This window comes from Haliotis rubra, unplaced genomic scaffold (assembly GCF_003918875.1).
Source record: "Haliotis rubra isolate DU_JTF1 unplaced genomic scaffold, ASM391887v1 Scf853, whole genome shotgun sequence".
In the NCBI taxonomy this organism is placed as follows: Eukaryota; Metazoa; Mollusca; class Gastropoda; order Lepetellida; family Haliotidae; genus Haliotis; species Haliotis rubra.
In genome coordinates, this window is record NW_025767583.1 from 68358 (window position 1) to 88275 (window position 19918).

At 42.1% G+C, this 19918-nt stretch overlaps 1 protein-coding gene across 1 annotated transcript in view; it reads left to right on the forward strand.

The window, feature by feature from the left end:
- The first annotated feature begins 509 nt into the window (after window positions 1–509).
- The window catches only part of LOC124262764, a 42690-nt gene continuing 23281 nt past the window's right edge, over window positions 510–19918 (forward strand). Inside the window, exons 1-11 of the mRNA XM_046697308.1 lie at window positions 510–718; window positions 1664–1872; window positions 2190–2537; window positions 3767–3824; window positions 4204–4459; window positions 5257–5387; window positions 6010–6083; window positions 6366–6500; window positions 15424–15600; window positions 15783–15973; window positions 16309–16431. Of these exons, the coding sequence (XP_046553264.1) occupies window positions 536–718; window positions 1664–1872; window positions 2190–2537; window positions 3767–3824; window positions 4204–4459; window positions 5257–5387; window positions 6010–6083; window positions 6366–6500; window positions 15424–15600; window positions 15783–15973; window positions 16309–16431 (1885 nt within the window). The 5' untranslated portion in view covers window positions 510–535. The remainder of the gene's footprint in view (window positions 719–1663; window positions 1873–2189; window positions 2538–3766; window positions 3825–4203; window positions 4460–5256; window positions 5388–6009; window positions 6084–6365; window positions 6501–15423; window positions 15601–15782; window positions 15974–16308; window positions 16432–19918) is intronic.

Genomic DNA, 19918 nt, shown 5'->3' on the forward strand with positions numbered 1-19918 from the left:
CCGCAACTACTACTACTACTACTACTACTGCTACTACTACTCCTACTACTACCACCACCACCACCACCACTAATAATACTAATACTACTTCTATGTGGTCCTGTCGTCAAATACGTTTTGAATGTCAGGAGCTGAATGAACCCATGAAAATACTTCTTAACATTACAGTATAATTATTAAAACTTACCTTCAGAACAGTGGTGATATTTTTATGGCCGAACAGTTCCGACACAGAGGAGTAGGTATACTGATGGTCGTAGTCGTCTTGGAAGAAATACCCCTGACTGTATGAGCACAGTAGCAGGAGGGCTGCACCAACCCAGCCAGCTCTCTTCATGATAGCGGTGTACGCGCAGCTCTGGAGGAACCTTAGCTAACAGCCTACTGTATATACTGACAAGTTATTTTTATTATCCAATGCACTTACAGCAGTTTAGCAGGCGTTACGAGCAACGTGAGTGACAGAAAGACCCAGTTGCCGATCACGCGTATATGACAGACCGTGGTGTAAAGCTGAACACACCGCAGGCTTGCCATGTTGCGTCTGGTTTTCTTCTTTGTTATATCGGGGCTGTTCCCACACGACAGTCATTCTACCGACAACTCCTTCCACCACAACGTGGACTTCACAACTGACGACAACGGAGAACGGTTCAAGCTTCACAGTTCTGGTGTCCTCAGTGATGTTGTTGATCTTGATAGTGTTGTTGGACTAAAGGTATGTGGGTGTCAACGGTTGCAAGTGAATTTGTGTAAATATGATAATTATAGTGAACTGAGTGAGTGAGTTTAGTTTTACGCCGCTTTTAACAATATTCCAGCAATATAACGGCGGGGAACACCATAAATAGGCTTCACACATTGTACCCATGTGGGAAATCGAACCCGGGTCTTCGGCGTGACGAGAGAACGCCTGAACCACTAGGCTACCCCGTCGCCCTTACATTGAGTGAGTGAGTGAGTGAGTTATTATTTAACGTCACATCGGCAATATTGCAGCCATAGCCCCTACATTGAACTGAGACGTACGATCTGTTAGGTTAGGTGTTATCTGATACTTCATGGATGCGGATGGTTCTGTAATAACTAAGGCGCCATATTCCGTTGCGCATTTCGAGTTGCGTCCCGCAGTCGTGCCAGGCCAAAATGATTAAATGTTGTTCAAAGCAATAAAAATCAAAACATATTTATCTGTAACATTTCACCGGTCATAGATAGCATTATACATTTCTTTCGCACAATTTGATTTTTGTCGAGACGTTCTTGTCTGACAATTTCTAATAAATTAGATAAATAATATGATCATATCTACATGTATGACAGGGAACCAAGTGATCAAATCTGACATGGGCTGGCATGTGTTGTTGTCAATAACATTTCATATCCATGCATGCACAGTGATTTTCTCATATGTTAGGAATATATTGTGACACGCTGTTCTGTATAATTTCTTCTGTTATCAGTGGATATCGCCCACAATATGCTGTTATTTGGAAAACACTTTCAACAGCTATCCTAACATCATTGAATGTTTATGCTTATTCTTTTCGTGCATTTTGAATTGATTGTGAATTTAAGCAATAAATACTGGCAGAAACTCGACATTACTTCATTTTCAATAATTAGTAACAAGAAAGATCACGAGAGGACACATGTTTTCCAGCGCCTCGTGTGTGTGGATGACAGGATCCTGTTGGTGACCACCCAGAAGGATGTGGGCAGGGACTGGAGAGTGGGTCAGCTCATCCTGGGGAGCACATCGTGGAGGTGTAATGCGTCACAGGGATCTGGTGGAGATGGGATCTATGCTAAGATCTCCAGCATCTACTTTCCTACTGAATATCGTATTTCCATGCACATTGTCTCTGCTGGGTGAGTGTACACCACCCCCACTCCCCCCCCCCCCTCTCTCTCTCTTTCTCTCTCTCTCTCAAACACACAATTTGACGGTTTCATTTACAATCAGGTGGACAATAATTATACAATACTTTAACCCCCCTTTGAGGATACAGCCAAACCTGTTCAATACTGTTCTCTTGTTTCATGCTGTCTACCTGTCCAGTCACTAAGCCTCATTGTTGATTGTGTACCTATAGGTACCCAAGGTGTTTATTGATTTTTATGATATTGATTCACTAAAGATGAAAGTGTAGCATAACTAAATATAATGGCTATTTTTTCATTTCAAGGCCTTATGACATGATAGAGGAAGCCAACATTCACTTCCGCTACAGCCCTGGACGATCGGATCTGCCCGTTGAAACCAAGCAGCGTCATCGCCGTTACCTGTCGAATATCCTCACCAAAATACTCGGGAATCTCGACTGGCACGCCAATTTCTCAACCAGAATACCCTTCAATAAACATCATAATCAAAGCAGTGCCCCAGACAAATACTTTGCAGTCCACAAGACCTCAGGTGCGAGACAGGTAAATGTGACATTTTCTCCGTCGCAAGAAGACCTTCTCATGCTGAAGGATGACTTCACTGTGAGGTGCATGGATTGTCATGGGGGAACAGACATGTCATATGTGTTGTGAGTATGTTGATATATTGCTTAACTATGTGATCACACCAGACAGAGCTAGAGAGCAACTATATTTCATTTTCTTAGTTGTTTTAACGTGGAACTCAACATTGCTACAGCTACATACCGACTGCGTGTACGTAATCGAGTGTTGACCTTATAATCTAGTGATTGATAATTCCTGTGAAGATCAGGGTGAGAAATGGTCTTCAAAAAACCCACATTTGTCGTCAGAAATGATCGGGTGGTCAGACTCGCTGACTTGGTAGACTCGTGTCAGTGTAGATCATGACGTCAATCACTGGAATGTCTGGTTAAGATTATTACAAACCGCCGATATATTGCTGGAATACTGCGGCGTTAAAAAACAAGTGATTGATATTGTAAAAGCTCGTGGTTCGATGACAGGTAATCACCTACGTCGTCGAGCCCGACCCGCCTTCTATTTCGTCGATTCTGACGAAGCATTAAAGTTGCGGGAATATTAGATTGTAGCCTGGAAACAACAAATACAAGTCAAGTCGACACCGTTCAAGAATAGCAGAGACATGTTGATTAACTGTCTCACCTTAATTTTTACACTTATGTTATCAATGAGGAAGTCAACAAAAAATGTTTTGCTACAGTGTCGATATTGCTATACTCACGCCTTCCATGAGGTTTGTCAAGTGGGGTGGAAAGTCTTTTAAGAAATGTGGGGCAGCCGGACTGAATGACGGTTGAATGGAACAGCATGGGTTTTCTCTATTTCGCTGTGTGCATTATACCAATGACACAACCAAGCGTTGACCCACTCCGAAAGTTGAAAAATATCCATCAGCTTCCTCGTTTCTTTTCAGCCATTCCTTTGCCACATACAGACATATAATGATTTCATAGTTGTGATCCCAATTTGCAAGAGACTGCTCACGATATTGTGGGCAATGTTGGATATCCAACAAAGGGTTTTATTGTCAAGTCACTCGTAATGATATGACCAGCAAGTTGTTGGCAGTCTGGCGAGCAGTTGGCAGTATTTGGTAGAAGCATGCTGTGAATGCTTCAATGTAAGTGAATACAATTACCACATATTCATCTGAGAGGCTTACGTTCCCAATCGTGATTGGCACTGACATATACGATCGGAGCATCATTGAAGCTTGCGGACTCGCTATCTAAAATTTCCCAGGTGGTGTTACTTACTAATATATAGAGTGTCTTGAATTTGTCAAGCAGAACTTTATACTTTATTATTACAGTGAACTACTCATAAAGAAGGTAAACAACAAGCCGAAACTGGTGAAATACATTTCACAGGTAAGACGTATCAGGCTAATAACATGACAAACATGTTACATCAATCTCAATATACAATATTTTTCAATGCGTTATTTCTTACGATTGTTTAATTATTTATGTTAGCAGTTTTAGTCTTTCGATGACAGGTTTTTACGTTCTACATTTAATGATTTAAATATTGATGTATAAATTGTTCTCGTCACGATATGGCTGACATATTGCCTATGTGACGTTAAATATGAAATCACTCACTCAACCACGAACTCAATAGCATTTTTAGTAAATCTTTCTCTGTAATATCATCCTTTGATAAATTAATGACACAGCTGCTATATTCTGACTGAAGTAACATAAACTACTTGGATACACATTCACATATATAATTCGTGCCCTACAGCTCGAAGGTGAATCCCAACTACGGGCTGATATTGAAGTAGAGTTCAGCCAGGAGATGGGTGTGAACTATACAGCACCCTTGTGGGAGACTGGTCCGATAGAACTCATCCGTATACCCGTGGCTGTAGTCAGGCGACTACCTCCAGTGGAGCTATCTCTTGCTTACAACACACAAGCTCTGGCAAGTGTCTTTGGTTACTCCAGAGGGTCTGGTAGAGGCAGAACAGGGTTCAGAGCAAGTGGCAGATATACAATATGTGAGTACATGTGCAGTTTACTGTGTAGATTAACGTCTTTACTACCCCGTGAAATCATCTGAGAGTATTTGTGTACTAATGTGATGAAAGGGATGTTGGCATAGGTTTATAATGAATATGCGGTGTCAATGTTGTGATACTAACAAGATTCGATTTTCTAGTTTCTAAATTTATGGCATGACAATAGAGGCGATAGACTTTATTACAATATTTCGTAATGTTTCAGTGATAATATTCTTATCCTGTCAATGGTGAATGCCTGATCACTAAATCGATAACCCTAGATAACCTATTGTGTACTAATGTGATGAAAGGGATATAGATCGACATGGATCCTTTTGTGTAACGTGCAGTGTTGACATTGTGATACTAACAAGATTCAGTTGCTATATTTCCTAGTCTATAGTCTATGGCACGACAATAGAGATGATAGACTACACTTAGAAGTGTGTCACATTTAGCTTGTCATAGTATGAACAACCTTAATTGGAATTTGATAGACTTCTCGTACCCCAAAACGTTTGTGAAGTCTTGTTTTCTGATATTTATCCTGAGACATTTATCAATATATTTATTTAAAGCAATACGTGAATAGATACACAATATAGAGAGATCTATTAGCCTTATCTTATGCCCTATATTTGCCTACGTTGCGTAATGCTACGTTTCTGGTGAAACAATCCTTTATTATAATGTATGGTAGTATGCTGAAAGTTGGAACATCTGCTTCTCCCTTCAAGATCTGCATCGGCACCACTCATCCTGTATTTAAAATGTCAATGCTTAACCGGTTGTAGCGCAGCAGTTTGAGGCATCGTCATCGCTACACGGAGACATAACATCTCAGGCCTGGACATCGGATGGACAGGACACAGTAGAGATGGCTGTTCCTGACACATTCAACGTCACCGTCGATGTGTTCCAGAAGGTAGTAGTTGAATGCATTAATGTTTGATTTGTGTTAACATTCATGAACCACTTGCCTTGGACGGCTAATGGCTAAAGGTGTAGGGTTCGCAGGTTGCAATGTCCCTAACCTATGGGATAGATTACATGAGATATTTATTTATGTTATTGCAAAAATCAAGGCCGTGATCACGTATCCATACCTCAGAATTGAGTTCAGACATTACAGAAATCTGTTGTTTATTATTGCCTTTTGTGTTAGCAGCATTGTAACTCAGATTTCAAGAGTTCCATCAGAAGGACACTCCTAATTTAGTCAGTGTAACTAAGGTGTATGTCATCCCTTCATAATACCCTCAATGACGTGCTGGTTAATGCATTTTATTACCGTAAACGTGAATGTAATGGTATCAAACAGACGTTACCTTGAAGTCTCATGCTTGAAAGGGGTAATACATCAATATGCTGTTGTGTCCCACTATCCCAGTCCGATTCAACTTTTATAAATCCTATGTCCACAAAACACGAAGTCGAGTAATGATGTATCCAAACCAAATGTGTAGGTTTACACACATTTTATATATTGCAGTAAACACATAATGAAAAACAATAGGCTTGTATCCAAACAACATGTTGTTTTCCAGATTTTCTTCAACGCCTCTGTTTCCTGGAAAGTAAAGGACGTAACCATCAGCCTGTACCCTCCAATGGAAATAATGTAAGTATGTATAGCATGTTGTGATGTGTCTGTTCGTTCACCCGCTAGAATACAGAATCTAATTACATTTATCGACCATGTAATGAAAAAACTAGCAATGATGTAATCAAATAATTTGTTTTGCGGATGAGTGAGTAATGCCGTACATCTACGCATGTTCTAAGCGCAGACTGCCAACCACTTTATATTTTGACACTTGTCAAGTCACCGAACAATATGTGTACGCTAGAATATGTACAACACGTTAACACAGTTAATACAGCCTTGACTTCGGATTTACAGAGTAAAGCCAAGCATGAAAATGGAATCTGTCATTACTGGACTTGAAGTATGCACAGAAGCGACACTTGCAGTAGATGGATTATTCTCTGTTGAAGAGTCAGTTCTTTCCGTTCAAGCATTTGGATTGAGCATATGGTAAGCACCAAACCTTGCTGATATACGGAGGTCACATTGAATAGGATGATTTCCATGTTATTTCGGAAATGACACTTTGAGATACAGTCTTATGTTGTGACATCAGCTTGCATTACCAGTATGTCAAAGTAAAGATATTAGTAGTATAGGGAATAGCGGTCCGGCGACAGGTCCCTATAAGTGATATGTTTTTGCGAACTAACGCCCCTTCCGGACTAAAAACATATAGGGGATAATGGCGGTTCATCACCCACCACCCGACACCCTGAGGTATACCGGAGGTACATGCAAAATTTCACGAAGATCGGTTGACTAGTTTAGGAAATATTCACTTTTTAGTGAGCATGGGGTCAGTCGGGCGATAGGCTAACTATCCAACGTATAGCTGACCACGCTTTTTTATGGTTTTACATTGATACCGAGGAAACAGTTCATCGTTATTTTCCTATGATTTCTCTGGTTTTGGAAAGGAATGCTTGCCGTGCCTGTTGCCTGCGCTGTTCGATAAACTGTATTTTCTCCTGTTCGCCAAGTGAATGCGGGCCTTCGTTCGAATTTCTTCTTTCATTCTGTCGTATTTGGCAAGTTCAGCTAGCACCAGACAGAACTCCTCCTCCGTGATCTTGCTATCAGCGAGTGCTGTTGATATGTTATCATCAATCGTGTTCACTTCGGCTAAAACCCTAATCTCTTCGTGCTTCAGCGCTTTACGTTGCAACCAGCCCCGATACCCCGGCTGCTATTTTTGACCCGAGGATGATGGGCGTGGCTATGATGGTCGACAATAAGACGACGCCAGCAGCACCGAGTCTCATACCGCTGCTACGTGCATGGTGTCTGTGCCATCAATGGCATTCACTGCTCTATGATACTATCCTAGTTGCATGTCACATTCTTTTTCCAGTCGGCGTTTGATGTCACTTATTTGCCGCAGACGAAATCTGTCCACAGTTTGGAGTGTTTTGGCCACTTCGTCCATGGCCGGATATAACCCCATCATTTATAATATAAGTTAGGAAATAATGTTTAATTGGTTTTCTGTCAATCTCCGATTGATGCACTTTAGGCCGACAAAGTTTATATTTTCATGAAAGTAAATAGTCGAGAGCTGAATGGACTCCGTTTCATCAACACGAACCCTCGAACACGAGGCTTGTTAATCGTGTCGACCCTGGTCTTATGAAAATACGGCAACACTGGTGTGTGTATTGATCGCCCAGTTTATTGTCAATCCATTCAAAAGTACTAGATCTTCCGTGGGATCGTCGACGAGATAAACTTTTGTGGGAAATTTTGAATCGGAAAAATACAGTTGGTAATTGAGTATGTCGGAGAGCAAAGACGCATTCAAGTCGACTGGGAGCTGACATGTTGCTCATGTGACCCGGTATTCGCAATACTTGTATGGTATTATGAAATTTCGTTGTGAAAGACGTGAGAATGATCCCGTTGGTTATTATTTCAGGGATATAACCATTTTTTATAAATATGTATGATGCTGAGGTGAGGGTGATGTGACAGGACGTAAGCCACGGGTAGAATCCCACTATTGATGATTTTGGTAACATAATGATCCTTTTTCTTGGTAAACACGTAGGGAGAAACGAGAGCGATATTCAACAGCCAGTCGATTTTAGGCGAGATCAACGTCCATTTGTTGTCGTCAGTGTAGACGATATTGTACAAGGTGTTTTTTGAGATACCCTGGGTCTCAACGTCCAATTCTGTGGCCATCCCCCCATTTGTTGTTGTCGCTACGGACGAAATTGTATTAAATGTTGTTGACGAGTCCATCGCCGATCTCAACATCGTCTAAATCTCCTAGGTAACCACTGCCACCTCCGCTATGGACTTTGGTGCGTTTGTACACGTTGTCCGGGTTCTTCGAGTCCTCGCATGTCACTGAGGTCCGTGATCGTTATGGTGGCGCATTTTCTGATGTGTTGCGTTCCAGGACCCAAAGCATGTACCATTGTTTTATGTGTAGTCTCGTGCTGAGAAATCCTATGTTTATTGGTTCGTGTTTTATATATAAAACAGATATTTTGAGTTCAGTGATCGTGCCTCAGGTTAATTTCTTGTACTGCAGGAACGGGAACAATTTGGTTCTGCCGTCGTTGCAGTTTTCTTTTTAGAGCCCGTCACGGTGGTTTGTGGTGGTATTTCGTTTGGCGTCAACCCGAGCATACTGGACATAGGAGTCTCAAGCTGTCTTTCCCGTTGTTCGATAGCACGATTGTGCTGTTGGAATCAGTTTGGGTTTGGCCCCCAGAGGTTTCAAGATTGCATCATTGATCGAGCACACACTGTAGTAACTGCATTGCTGTTTGTTGACTAAGAGTTTGTTGTTGTCATCGATGTTAGTCCATTGTGGGTAATACGTGATATTGCAGAGTGTGACCTCGAGTTGCCCTCACGTGCAGCATATTACCATGGGGACTTGCAGTACCTTTGCTACATGCATGGACCCTAGCTGGATTTACACCATCCCTTCTGCCATTGGTGATTGAAGACAAATATAGCCATAAATTAAACGCACACATATTCTACGATTAAAAAAGTGGCAAGTTTAAATTTACTTTAACTCTTTCCATTCGAAGCACGAGATATTACATCAGAAGGGCCACAACCCGTCTATTTTTAGCAACATGACATACGAGGGACGTAATATCACGTCTCCAAGGTTGCAACGGTTGACATGGACCATTCATGACTAACATAACATCAAAATCCACATGAACTAAAAAAAATTCAAAACATGTTTATGCACTTTCATTAAAATATTTCAGACCAAAAGAGAACAAATTATGTCGTCTTTAGCCTAGAAACATTGGAAATGCAGTTTTTTCAAAAAGGAGAAACATAATTGAACTTACACAGCAGTGTGATAATTGTGACAATTTCTTTCACAACCACAATGTAGTAGATTTATGTCATCACTTAGACTTATAGGGTCACGACATCCAAAGAACGATGAAACGAGTGTTACCTGTGGTAACAGTTATAAGAACAGTCAACGGTCAAAGAACACTGCTAACGTCAAACGTCATAACAGCTACTCTCATCATCACAAATGGCAGATAGAACCTGGCTTGCAGTCTTATACGATTTTCCACGACCAGCCATTTAACGCTGTGTGGTCACCGAATGTCAAGATCATGGTGCATGTGGTTTTGACCAGGGAGATAATCAAGTAAATCAAGTTCATCCTGAATAATGCACTGTCACAAAGTACACGAATTGAGGATACACGACTAGAAAACTTTTGCAATATGTTTAGTATGAGTAGACAAGTTATCACGTCCCTCGTATGGAAACATTGTAAAAAATATGACGTAATATCTCGTCCATCGAATTCAGAGGCTACAGCTGGAAGAATCTGGTCATATACAAGGGTTGTCGATGACTGGACTGCACCCGCCGTGGCACCAAGCTCTGTTTGCATGGTTTGCAGGTCTTTGGCAGCCTTCGATGAAAGTTTGGGACGGGCACCGCCGTAATTTCGCAGGTTTAATTCATCGTGGACGCCCTGTTTTCCGGGCAGAGTTGACAGAGCAAATGGTCTTCCGTGCTGGCGTTCATGAGATCGATCCCCGGATTGGTTTTCACCTGCAGCGTGCCCTTGCTGTCGATTTCCAACGTAGAATAGTTGTGATACAGGGGCTTGATGTAATTTTTATCTCGCATTGAAGCATCGTAATAATCGTTCACGGTCGTCAGTAAGAGTTCATCACTTATTGCACCACCCATGAATGAAGTGTCTGCATCTTGTTCATCGGTATCATCGAGCAACGGGGTAGATAAATCGTCCATTTCGGTGCCACCTTCGGCCATTATTATTTATATTAAACTTATAAAAATTTATATGTATATAACAATGTCGTCACAATACGAAATAAATAAGATCCTTTATGAAGATTGAGGAAACCACTCACATGCTCACACGGAAGACGAGCTCAATGAAGTATCCCTGAAAGATATGTACGGGAACTGTTTTTGCATTCCGCTCGACTCCAAGCTGCTCAAGGGGCACATGCCATTTTTCCAGGTTGCACTGGGCGACCAGCTGGAATACAAACTCACGTTCAATGACTACAGCAAAGTTATTCATACACTGGATGGCATCGATGCCAGCCAAGTCATTGACAACATTTCCTTGGAGTTCGACATGGTCACGAGCCCAGAACTGGCCCGGCCGATTCAAAACCAGTACTCGGGAAAGCTGTCCATCCTGTACCGTCGCGTTCTGTGGCACCAGAAGGTCGTCAAGGACAAGAGTGACATGCTGTAGAACATCGATCGATGAAAGGCATTTTGATCATTCCCGGGGTGGAATACCAGCCGTTTCAAAGAAGCGGCAAAAAGACTTGGAACCCTGAGATCACCAAATTGGAAGTGATCGTCGAAGGCGAGCCCAACCAGGGGTTCAGCCAAGGCATGAGGGCTCACCAACAGTGGGACGAGATCCAAAAACTGCCAGCTATCAAGCGCACACCGGAAATCAATTCAGTAGTCAAGGATCTTCAACTCCCAGGTGTGTCAATCAGGGAATACCTGCATGGCAAGTACAAGCTGTGGTTGGCCATACGTTCCACAAACGATGATCGGCTGCAGGGCACTGGCCAAACGCAAAGGCAATCGACAAAGGAAGCAAAGGCATCCTGATACAAATCACCAAGAAGGTGCAAGATCAGGCCGGCAAGTTAAATTATGGATGTGCAACTCAATATAGACAATGGGAGATTCGTGCAAGCCACCTATTAAGAATTTTTCAATCGAAATATTTTTTATTGATCTGCATCGCGATATGCACTGCGCCATCGTGTGGGCCAGAGGGGTTGTGTAAATATGGTATTTGTGCTGCACATGCTGGAAGGATACTATCATCATCATTTTCTGCCCGACTTTGCGTATGAACAAAACGTACACGGAGAGAGTGTGGTTGATGGACAACGAAGAGCACAAAATCGATCCGGGAACCGTCTGGTTTGCGTGCTTATCATAACAAGTTTAAAGAAGAGTTGAGGCTGTTTGTCATAGACGACTGCAGCGCCAACAAAGAAGTCATCAAAAAACGAGACATGCTATTTAGCTTTTTTTCTGGCCAGCGCATGAAACACAGCGTGTGGGTTTTAAGGCAAAAATCAGCTCAGTGCTGAAAGACCTGCGGGAACAGACACGATGGGTTGCCTTGTTTCACTGCGAGGAGAGGGATTCATTTGAGGAATGCCTGTGGGAAAACAACGTGATTCCCACCAAACAGAAGCGTGACCACGTGAAAAAACTGCTGGCCAAAAAGAAACACACCAAACTCATATTAAAAGCAGACCAACCCGTGGCATATGCAGTAGCTAACTACTAGCAAAATTTAGAAAAACAACAATAACAGCGAGAAAGGCTGGCGTCACCACCGAGAAAATTTACAAGATGCTGACCAAAGAAGTCGACAAACTGTACGCGAGGTACAAATCCAAACTCCGCTGACCGCATCAATCATCATGGCGAAACATTGCCGATTTATAGATTTATAAGATAATAATAATGTACAATATGGATGAACAGATGACAACGAACAACACTCCAGTTGCGGAGGAGGAGGAGGATCCATCGCCGCTGCCACCGACAGTTATTGATACTGTGACCAGAAAGAAGAACCCCCAAAAAGTACCTGCCCGTAAAAAAGGCGGGTTAGCCAAAAGCAGAAAATATAAAAAAACATCCTCGTTGATGGGCCATGTACACCTTATCAGCAGCCTGCAGCATACGCGGCTGGCGGATGGTCATGGACTCAAGTCAAGTCTCTGATAGCTGGCAAGCTCGGCGAGGAGCTACATGTCACTCGATAAACAGCATACAGTCAGCGGTGGCACCGAGCGCATCAAGCCTTATTTCCGAGGCACATCAACGGCCGTGCACAGCACGTGCAACTTGAAACTGAAAATGTGGTGCCGCACAACCTTCATGGATATTATTCTCACATCATCATGCAAGTCATCTCGAAAATGGAAGGCAACATAAAATGCATTCCCAACAACATGGAGATATGTATCTCGTTCTCATTGGACGGACAGAAATTCATAGACAGTTTTCAGTTTTTGCTGGCGTCTCTGGACTACCTAGTGAAAACAAACGACCCCGAAACCTTCTACATACCCCATCGATACACCGACGAGGCTACTTGTTCTCTGCTGCTGAGAAAAGGCGTACATGGACTACTGGTTCAGGTTCGAAGAAACGCAATTACCTCCCATAGACCGCTTTTACAGTCACTTGACCGACTCATGTATCGGCGAGGACGATTATTCAGACGCGATAAATGTGTGGGACAAACTGGGCTGCAAAACTTTAGGCAACTACCACGGTCTCTACTTGAAAACAGACGGGCTGTTAATGCGCAACGTCTTTAAGATATTCAGAAAAACCTGCTCGAAGACAATACGACCTGGAATTTGCCTGGTATTACACTATTTGTTGAAAAAGACCGGCTACGACATGTACCTGTTCATGGAGAAAGGTCTGCGAGGCGGGAATTTGATGTCTGCCAGGCGTTACACCAAAGCCAACAAGAAGCACGTGGATGGCTATGACTAGAGCAAACCAACCAAAAACATACTCTATCTGGATACAAACAACCTGTATGGCTGGGGCATGAGCCAGCCTTTACCGACCGAAGGATTCGAGTGGACTGACAGCAAAATGATCAATGTCACGAGCATCGCTCCGCATTTGCATGTTGGCTACATACTCGAAGTGGACTTGGACTATCCCACGGAGTTACATTGACCTCTCAACAGCTACCTGCTGGCTCCTGAGAGGCTGCCAGTGGCTGTCCGGCTACCATTGAAACTTGCTACGCGGAAAAGGTAAAGTGGCCAAGATCGAAAAACTCAGACCCAACTTGATGAACAAGAAAAAGTACATCGTGCACTACAGAAACCTGCAGCTTTACATGTCGTTGGGAATAAAGCTGAAGAAAATACACTGAGCACTGTGATTCGATCAACGTCCGTGGATGGAGCCGTACATCCAAATGAACACAGGTTTGTGAAAACTAACCACCAGCAATTTTGAAAAAAATATCTACATCCTCATAAACAATTCTACTAAAACGAGTCGACGTGAAGTTAGTCTGAACTCATGAGGAAGAAAAACTATTCGACGGCCACTTGGCGATGCTACACATGAACAAAAGCCACAAATTCAACCGGCCTGTTTACGTGGGGATGACAATCCTGGACGTATCCAAACACCTGATGTATGTCTTTAATTACAAAGAACTCAAAACGCAGTACAGCGATTGATGTGAAGTGCTGTCCACGGACACGGATTTGCTGCTGATAGAATTTCGTACCAATGACCTGTATGCGGACATGGCGAAGCACATGCACCTGTACAACACCAGCGATTATCCCAAATGCCATCCACTGCACAGCCAAGTGAACAAAAAGGTTCTAGGACGCATGAAGGACGAATGCGCAGGCACGCCGATCGCAGAATACGATAGCTGGAGACCCAAAATGTATTCCAACAAGAAAGCGGACAACAACAAAATGGCATTGGAAAAAAGATGGTGAAAAACCATATCAAGCACAATCGATTCAAAGAGGGCCTGTTCGAGAGACCGACAGTCAAAACACAAAATGAACATGCTGAGAAGTGACAACCACACGATATTCCGTCTGATAATCAACAAGATTGTCTTCCATGGACACAAAAAAGATGGATTGCATCATGCCATACGGACACATATGTATTAAATAATATAAAGAAATAATATAAATAGTAATGGAGAAAATTTACTACAGCCCATGCAGATACTCGAAGGGCACAGGTGCCATCAAAGAAGCCGCCGCTAAAGCTTGGCTTAAAAAACAAGCTCTCTGGCAAGTCTACCTGGCCTGCCATTTTGCAAATCAATCCTGGACACGAGTTTGTTGGAGCCGTGTCGCAGCTGCTTGCCAAGCACAAAGTCAAGGTAAGACGTGGTATAGCAGGAGCGCATCGCAGCCAAGCCATTGTCAAGAGATTCAACCGCATCTTAGCCGAAAGCCTATTCTCACACCAGTACGCTCAGAATATAATCTCTCCCAAGGAACAATCTACGGAATGGGTTGTACGTTCGGCACGAGTGGTGGCGGGCATCAACAACAAAGTCACTGTACTCGTGGGCAAGAAACCCATCGAAGCCATCAAAATGAAATCTATCACTGCCAAATCGTCCGCACCACCTACACGTTGCACAAAAAGGAACATATTAGCGGACATTGTTAGGTACTTGTACCAGCCGTGTGAACACGAGGGAGATTGCAGAAAACGTGCTACCAATCTGATATGGTTGATAAACATCAACGTCCGCCAAGTATTATCTCAAAGACGGGCCAGGACGGGCCGAGTATTATCTCAGCGAATTACAACTCGTACCGGAGGATTCAAGCAAGAGATAAGTCATGGCTCATGACAGCAGAGGCATGTGATAATGAGCTGGCTGAGTGTAGCGATCCACTCGTGTGTCAGCCATACACCCAGCGAGATCGATCCACCGGTAGTGTATTACCAGGCCAGGGGATTGCTCATCGCTGATGAGTCCGAGGTCTTTACCCGAGCCGTACAGACAGCTAACTGGCTCAACACACAACGACTACCTGATGGTCAGGGATGAACAACCTCGTTAACAAGCGTGGTCATGTATACATAGGATAGTTAGCCTTTCGCCCGACTGACCCCATGCTCACTAAAAAGAGAATATTTCTTAAACTAGTCGACCAATCTTCGTGACATTTTGCATGTACCTCCGGTTATACCTCAGAGTGTCGAATAATGAACCGCCATCATTCACCCATATTTTGCGGTAGTTCGCAAAAAATATCACTTATTGGGACCTGGCATCGAACCGCTATTCCCTATACTACTGTATTTGTTTCAGGGATGTTATGTTAAATCCGAAGATCACGAAAAGAGAGACACTCACAGAGTCCAGTCTGTCCCTGACATGTTTGGCCCATTGTGACGGTCCTGCAGAACTCGGGCCTCCACTCACACAGGGCCAGGTGTGTGGCGAAATGACTGACAGGGTTGAACGGGGAAGCAGTCTGTTCAACAAGTAAGTTGACGATCTCTACTTCAGTATAATTGATAAGTATGTTTTTCTTCATCGTATTCTATTACCTATGTCATATGTGATTCATTTTTAATTCGTCTCGTTGGACTCGAGATAATGACATCGGTTGCTCAAGAAGAAACATTTCTGGTATTTCTGTTTAAGGACTGTTCATTCCGTTGTAGGTTCGAGGTTTTGGAAGGAACGGACATTGTGTTTGCTGCTGAGGAAAGTGCTCTTTGTGAACTGACGCCATCAGCATGTTCTGTATGCAACAACCATTCAGCAAGCAACTGTTCAAGTAGATATGTGACACCTTGTCTTGCCCGTGCAATCACTAAACTGAGTCACATGGTCAAAATAGAGTGGACAAAAGGTATGTATGTGGCTTTCTCGTAACCGTTTAAACAGGGGTTGGAAAGGATATTTCAGTAATTCATGTTTACTGTTTGTTTGTTTGCTTGTTTGTTTGTACAAACACCTTAAATATCTGTACAGTAACAGTAATACATAATTGCTCTGCAACTTTTATTTTTACACTTTTCAAAATATTAGTCGGTGTTTTTTCCTAATTTCCCATCTAAAATACGTTTGAAATCCCATTGTTTCAGTCGAAAATGTAACATTAGGAATTTGTAATAGCAGCATGAGTTGGAACTAGAGTCGCCCTGACGCCATGTCATTTAAATAACTGGACTGTATCTCCCATAGCAACGCTCATAGTACTCGCGGCCTGGGATGAGCCAAGCCCAGCCTTTCCTGAAGGTCACCATGGAAACAGTTCACTCCACTATGAAGGCAGAGCTGCTGTTGTAACGGTGACAGGAGTTCCAGGTATGTCTTCGTAAATGCTATAACGGACATTGACATGTGATGGATGGGCAACCAAGCGCATAATTATATTTTTTCTGTATTCTCCTGCGATCCTGTATCAAGGAATATACATGTTTTTGTTTATATGAGATAGTTAAAAGGTCAAAAGTTGTGACCAGAGTGAGTTGACATTTAAAGTCAAATCGGCAATATTTCACCCATATCGTGACTGCAAAAGCTTTCTGTTAATAAGACCAACTTTACAATAAATACCTATCAATTAAAGACAGTAAAATTACTAGATATCACAGAACTTCTCTAAAACTAGTACGTAACCACAAAAACGTATTACTCTAAGTAGCTAAACAATGGTAAAAACGGGCTATAGATCGACAACAAGTGAAGGTAGATAACCACACTAGAGACCATGGGAGTTACAGTCCCTTTGCATGGATCCCTGCTTTTGCTTTTGCTACCTTCATGGACTCTAGCTGGATTTAAACCATCCCTTCAGCTGTTAGCGACTAATGTAAGGTTAGCCATATGTTTAAAATCGACATTTATACTGAAATTAAATCCTATGATATAGATAACTATTCTTTGAGTGGTGTGTGTTTACATACCCTCTAAGGGGACAATATGTCACAGTAATTCAACCCCCATCAAAGGCCTCGTCACAAATAATCTCAGTTAATGATCACATACTACTGTTTTATAAAATACTTAACTATATATCATTAAAATGTATGGATTAATTATGTCTCTTGTAAAAAGCACAATATTAAATGAAAATTATCATTTTTAAAACGATCCTGGACCATTTTTACATATAAATATGTATCCATTGTGATATTCACAGAACCAAAAGCCGGATAGTACACCATTGAAAGATACGTAAATAACGTAGGAAATACATTCTATGACCGGATTTACGAATGTTTCCATTGATTTTCCAACTTCGGGCATATATTTCATACAAATCTTCACCTTTGAAACATATGCTCGTCGTACATTTCCGTATGCACAAGCACCTCGTTCATGTATGCCGTGACCGGATTGTCAGGTATTCCCAAACGTGAATTGCAAAACAGATACCCCAATAAATACATGATCATACAGTATTTCCAGTGCATTCCTTTGAATTTCAATGGGTGCTGAAATTTCCGATTTCGTTCTAGGTTTACTCGGGTTGGAAACATGTAAATTTACTTAGGTGGGGAAACGCATGTAAATTTAGAAATTTGCAAATGTTTACACACCCTAGATATGTATTTATCATCCAAAACTGTGTTCCACAGGAGATATCGCTTGTGTGAGATCAAACGATATCTCCTAGGAGATATCGTTTTGACAGTAGATTTTGTACAATGCCCTGACAATGCTATGACGTCATGTACTTGATGACGTCACAATGCTATGACATCGCTGCACTGCAAGTCTAATGGCAGTACCATGTTCAGAGATGTACATTTTTCATTGAAAATTAATGACGAGTGATTTTGGATGATAAATAGAATCTCACCCTCGTGTCTTCTGATATCAAATATATCAACACTCGTTGATAAAGTAAAAATATCCTCGGCAAGCCTCGGATATTTGTAACTTTATCAACTCGTGTTGATATAGTTGATATCAGAAGACAATTGGGTGAGATTCTCTATGTATCATATCGGATATCAGAGGTATGTAAATGAATGGTTCATACATCGTCATGTGTTACCTGTGCTCAAGCAAGCTGATGATATGTTTCCATCATCTGAATTACTTGGTTCATGGAATTTTATATTCACACATTTTAGTACGTTTGAAATCAACGTCCACGTGGCCTCATTATTCTTATCACCAAAAGTGCCTGACAAAGAAAGCAGTGTTACGCAAGCTAACATGCCTTATTCAGCTGCACTCGCTCTTGCTACCAGTATCAGATTACATCTTGTCTGCGGTGTTGGCAAATCTCGTGAAGTGCTTGTATTATAGGCATGAGATTATGGTACTTGCTACAATAATAGATATACAATTGACATTATTAATAACAGGTGATTAAGTGGGATAAGATACAAATTATGAGAGGATTTAATAATATATTTAAGATATGAAGTGATTAATAACGTTGTAAGGTAGGAAGTCAGTAGCGGGGGTAATAAATATGAACGTAGGTCGTTGGAGCTGATGGGGGCAAGGTGAGGTGACTCATAGCTTAGGTAAAGGGAAAACTACTACACTATCAAGATGAAGCAGCGTGGCCGGGGACCTTGGTACCGGTTCTTGGTATTCTACAAGTCATATATGGTTAGGGGAGAGAAACTCTGAGATTCCTGGAATCCACCTCACAGTCTTACAAATATGGTATTTGGGGTACAAAATAGAGGTGGGGGAGAGTAATACATAGTCAGGTTATGGGTTATTGACCAATAGAAAAAATGGAAAATGGTGTTGGCTGTGACGTAGGAACCCAGCTTTAAGCTGGAGCAAAGCTCAGAGATGAGAGAGTGGTGCGAGACCTGAAGCCGAGAACGAGTGTGCTCCTAGGAACCCCAAGCCTGGGGTCTTGGGCGCATCAGCTCTCATCTGATTGTCACTAACTTTCGCACTAAGAAACAAACTCAAAGCACCAGCATTTCGACTGAGACTGAAGCTTTCCAGCTGAAGTCTCCTAATTATGTGACAAATAGAGTGGGTTGGACCAGCAACGCAGTGTTAATAAAACTGTGGAACGAACATCATCGTCTTGTGGTTGCTGGAGGAACTACGGTAAAGGTCCAAAGGCCCTCGGGTACTGACACGGTACCTCTCGCACATCCCAAATCGTCAGGACCGAAGTACGAGGGTTTATCGTAGTTCCGGTAAAGGAACGCCCTCCCAGGTTTGGATAACTGACAGGTAACACAACTACCTGTCAGGTTAAAAGGCGGAGTTAATTAAGAACCCTTTGGATACTTGTTTCGAGGGATTAAAAGGTTCAGTGGTGAAAAAGGGCGATGAGGTGCCTCTTTGTCCTCTCAAGTGTCCCTAGCTGTCCCAATAGAATAGCACTTTATATCTCTTAGAGCTCAGCCAAATATGCCACACGTACCAACTCGTAATTTATTAAGTCTATTCAGCTCACTACTGTAAAATATTGTTCGGCGGTACATAACTGGAATATGATTGCACTGCATGTGACCTTTCTTAATAGTCTCACAGTGCCTGAACCATGTTATTTCTCCTTCCGCTCAGCCTTTGCTGTAATAACGCCATACATCAGCTTTAAGTTGTCCACATTTGTTTCACTAGCGCAAACGTATGCGACAACAAACAATGTCATATCAAATTATATATTCTGTGAGACATGAAATGAAAAATAGTTTTTTTTTGTCTAGCAATTATGACCTGATAGCACAGGCGGGTGCGTTCTCTGAGTATACCACAGGCATGTTGGATCTCCGTGCCTTTTTCAAATTCGCCTTGATTGTCCTGTTTAAATTGACGATCGATAAACTCATATTGCAAAAGCAAATATCACACAAGT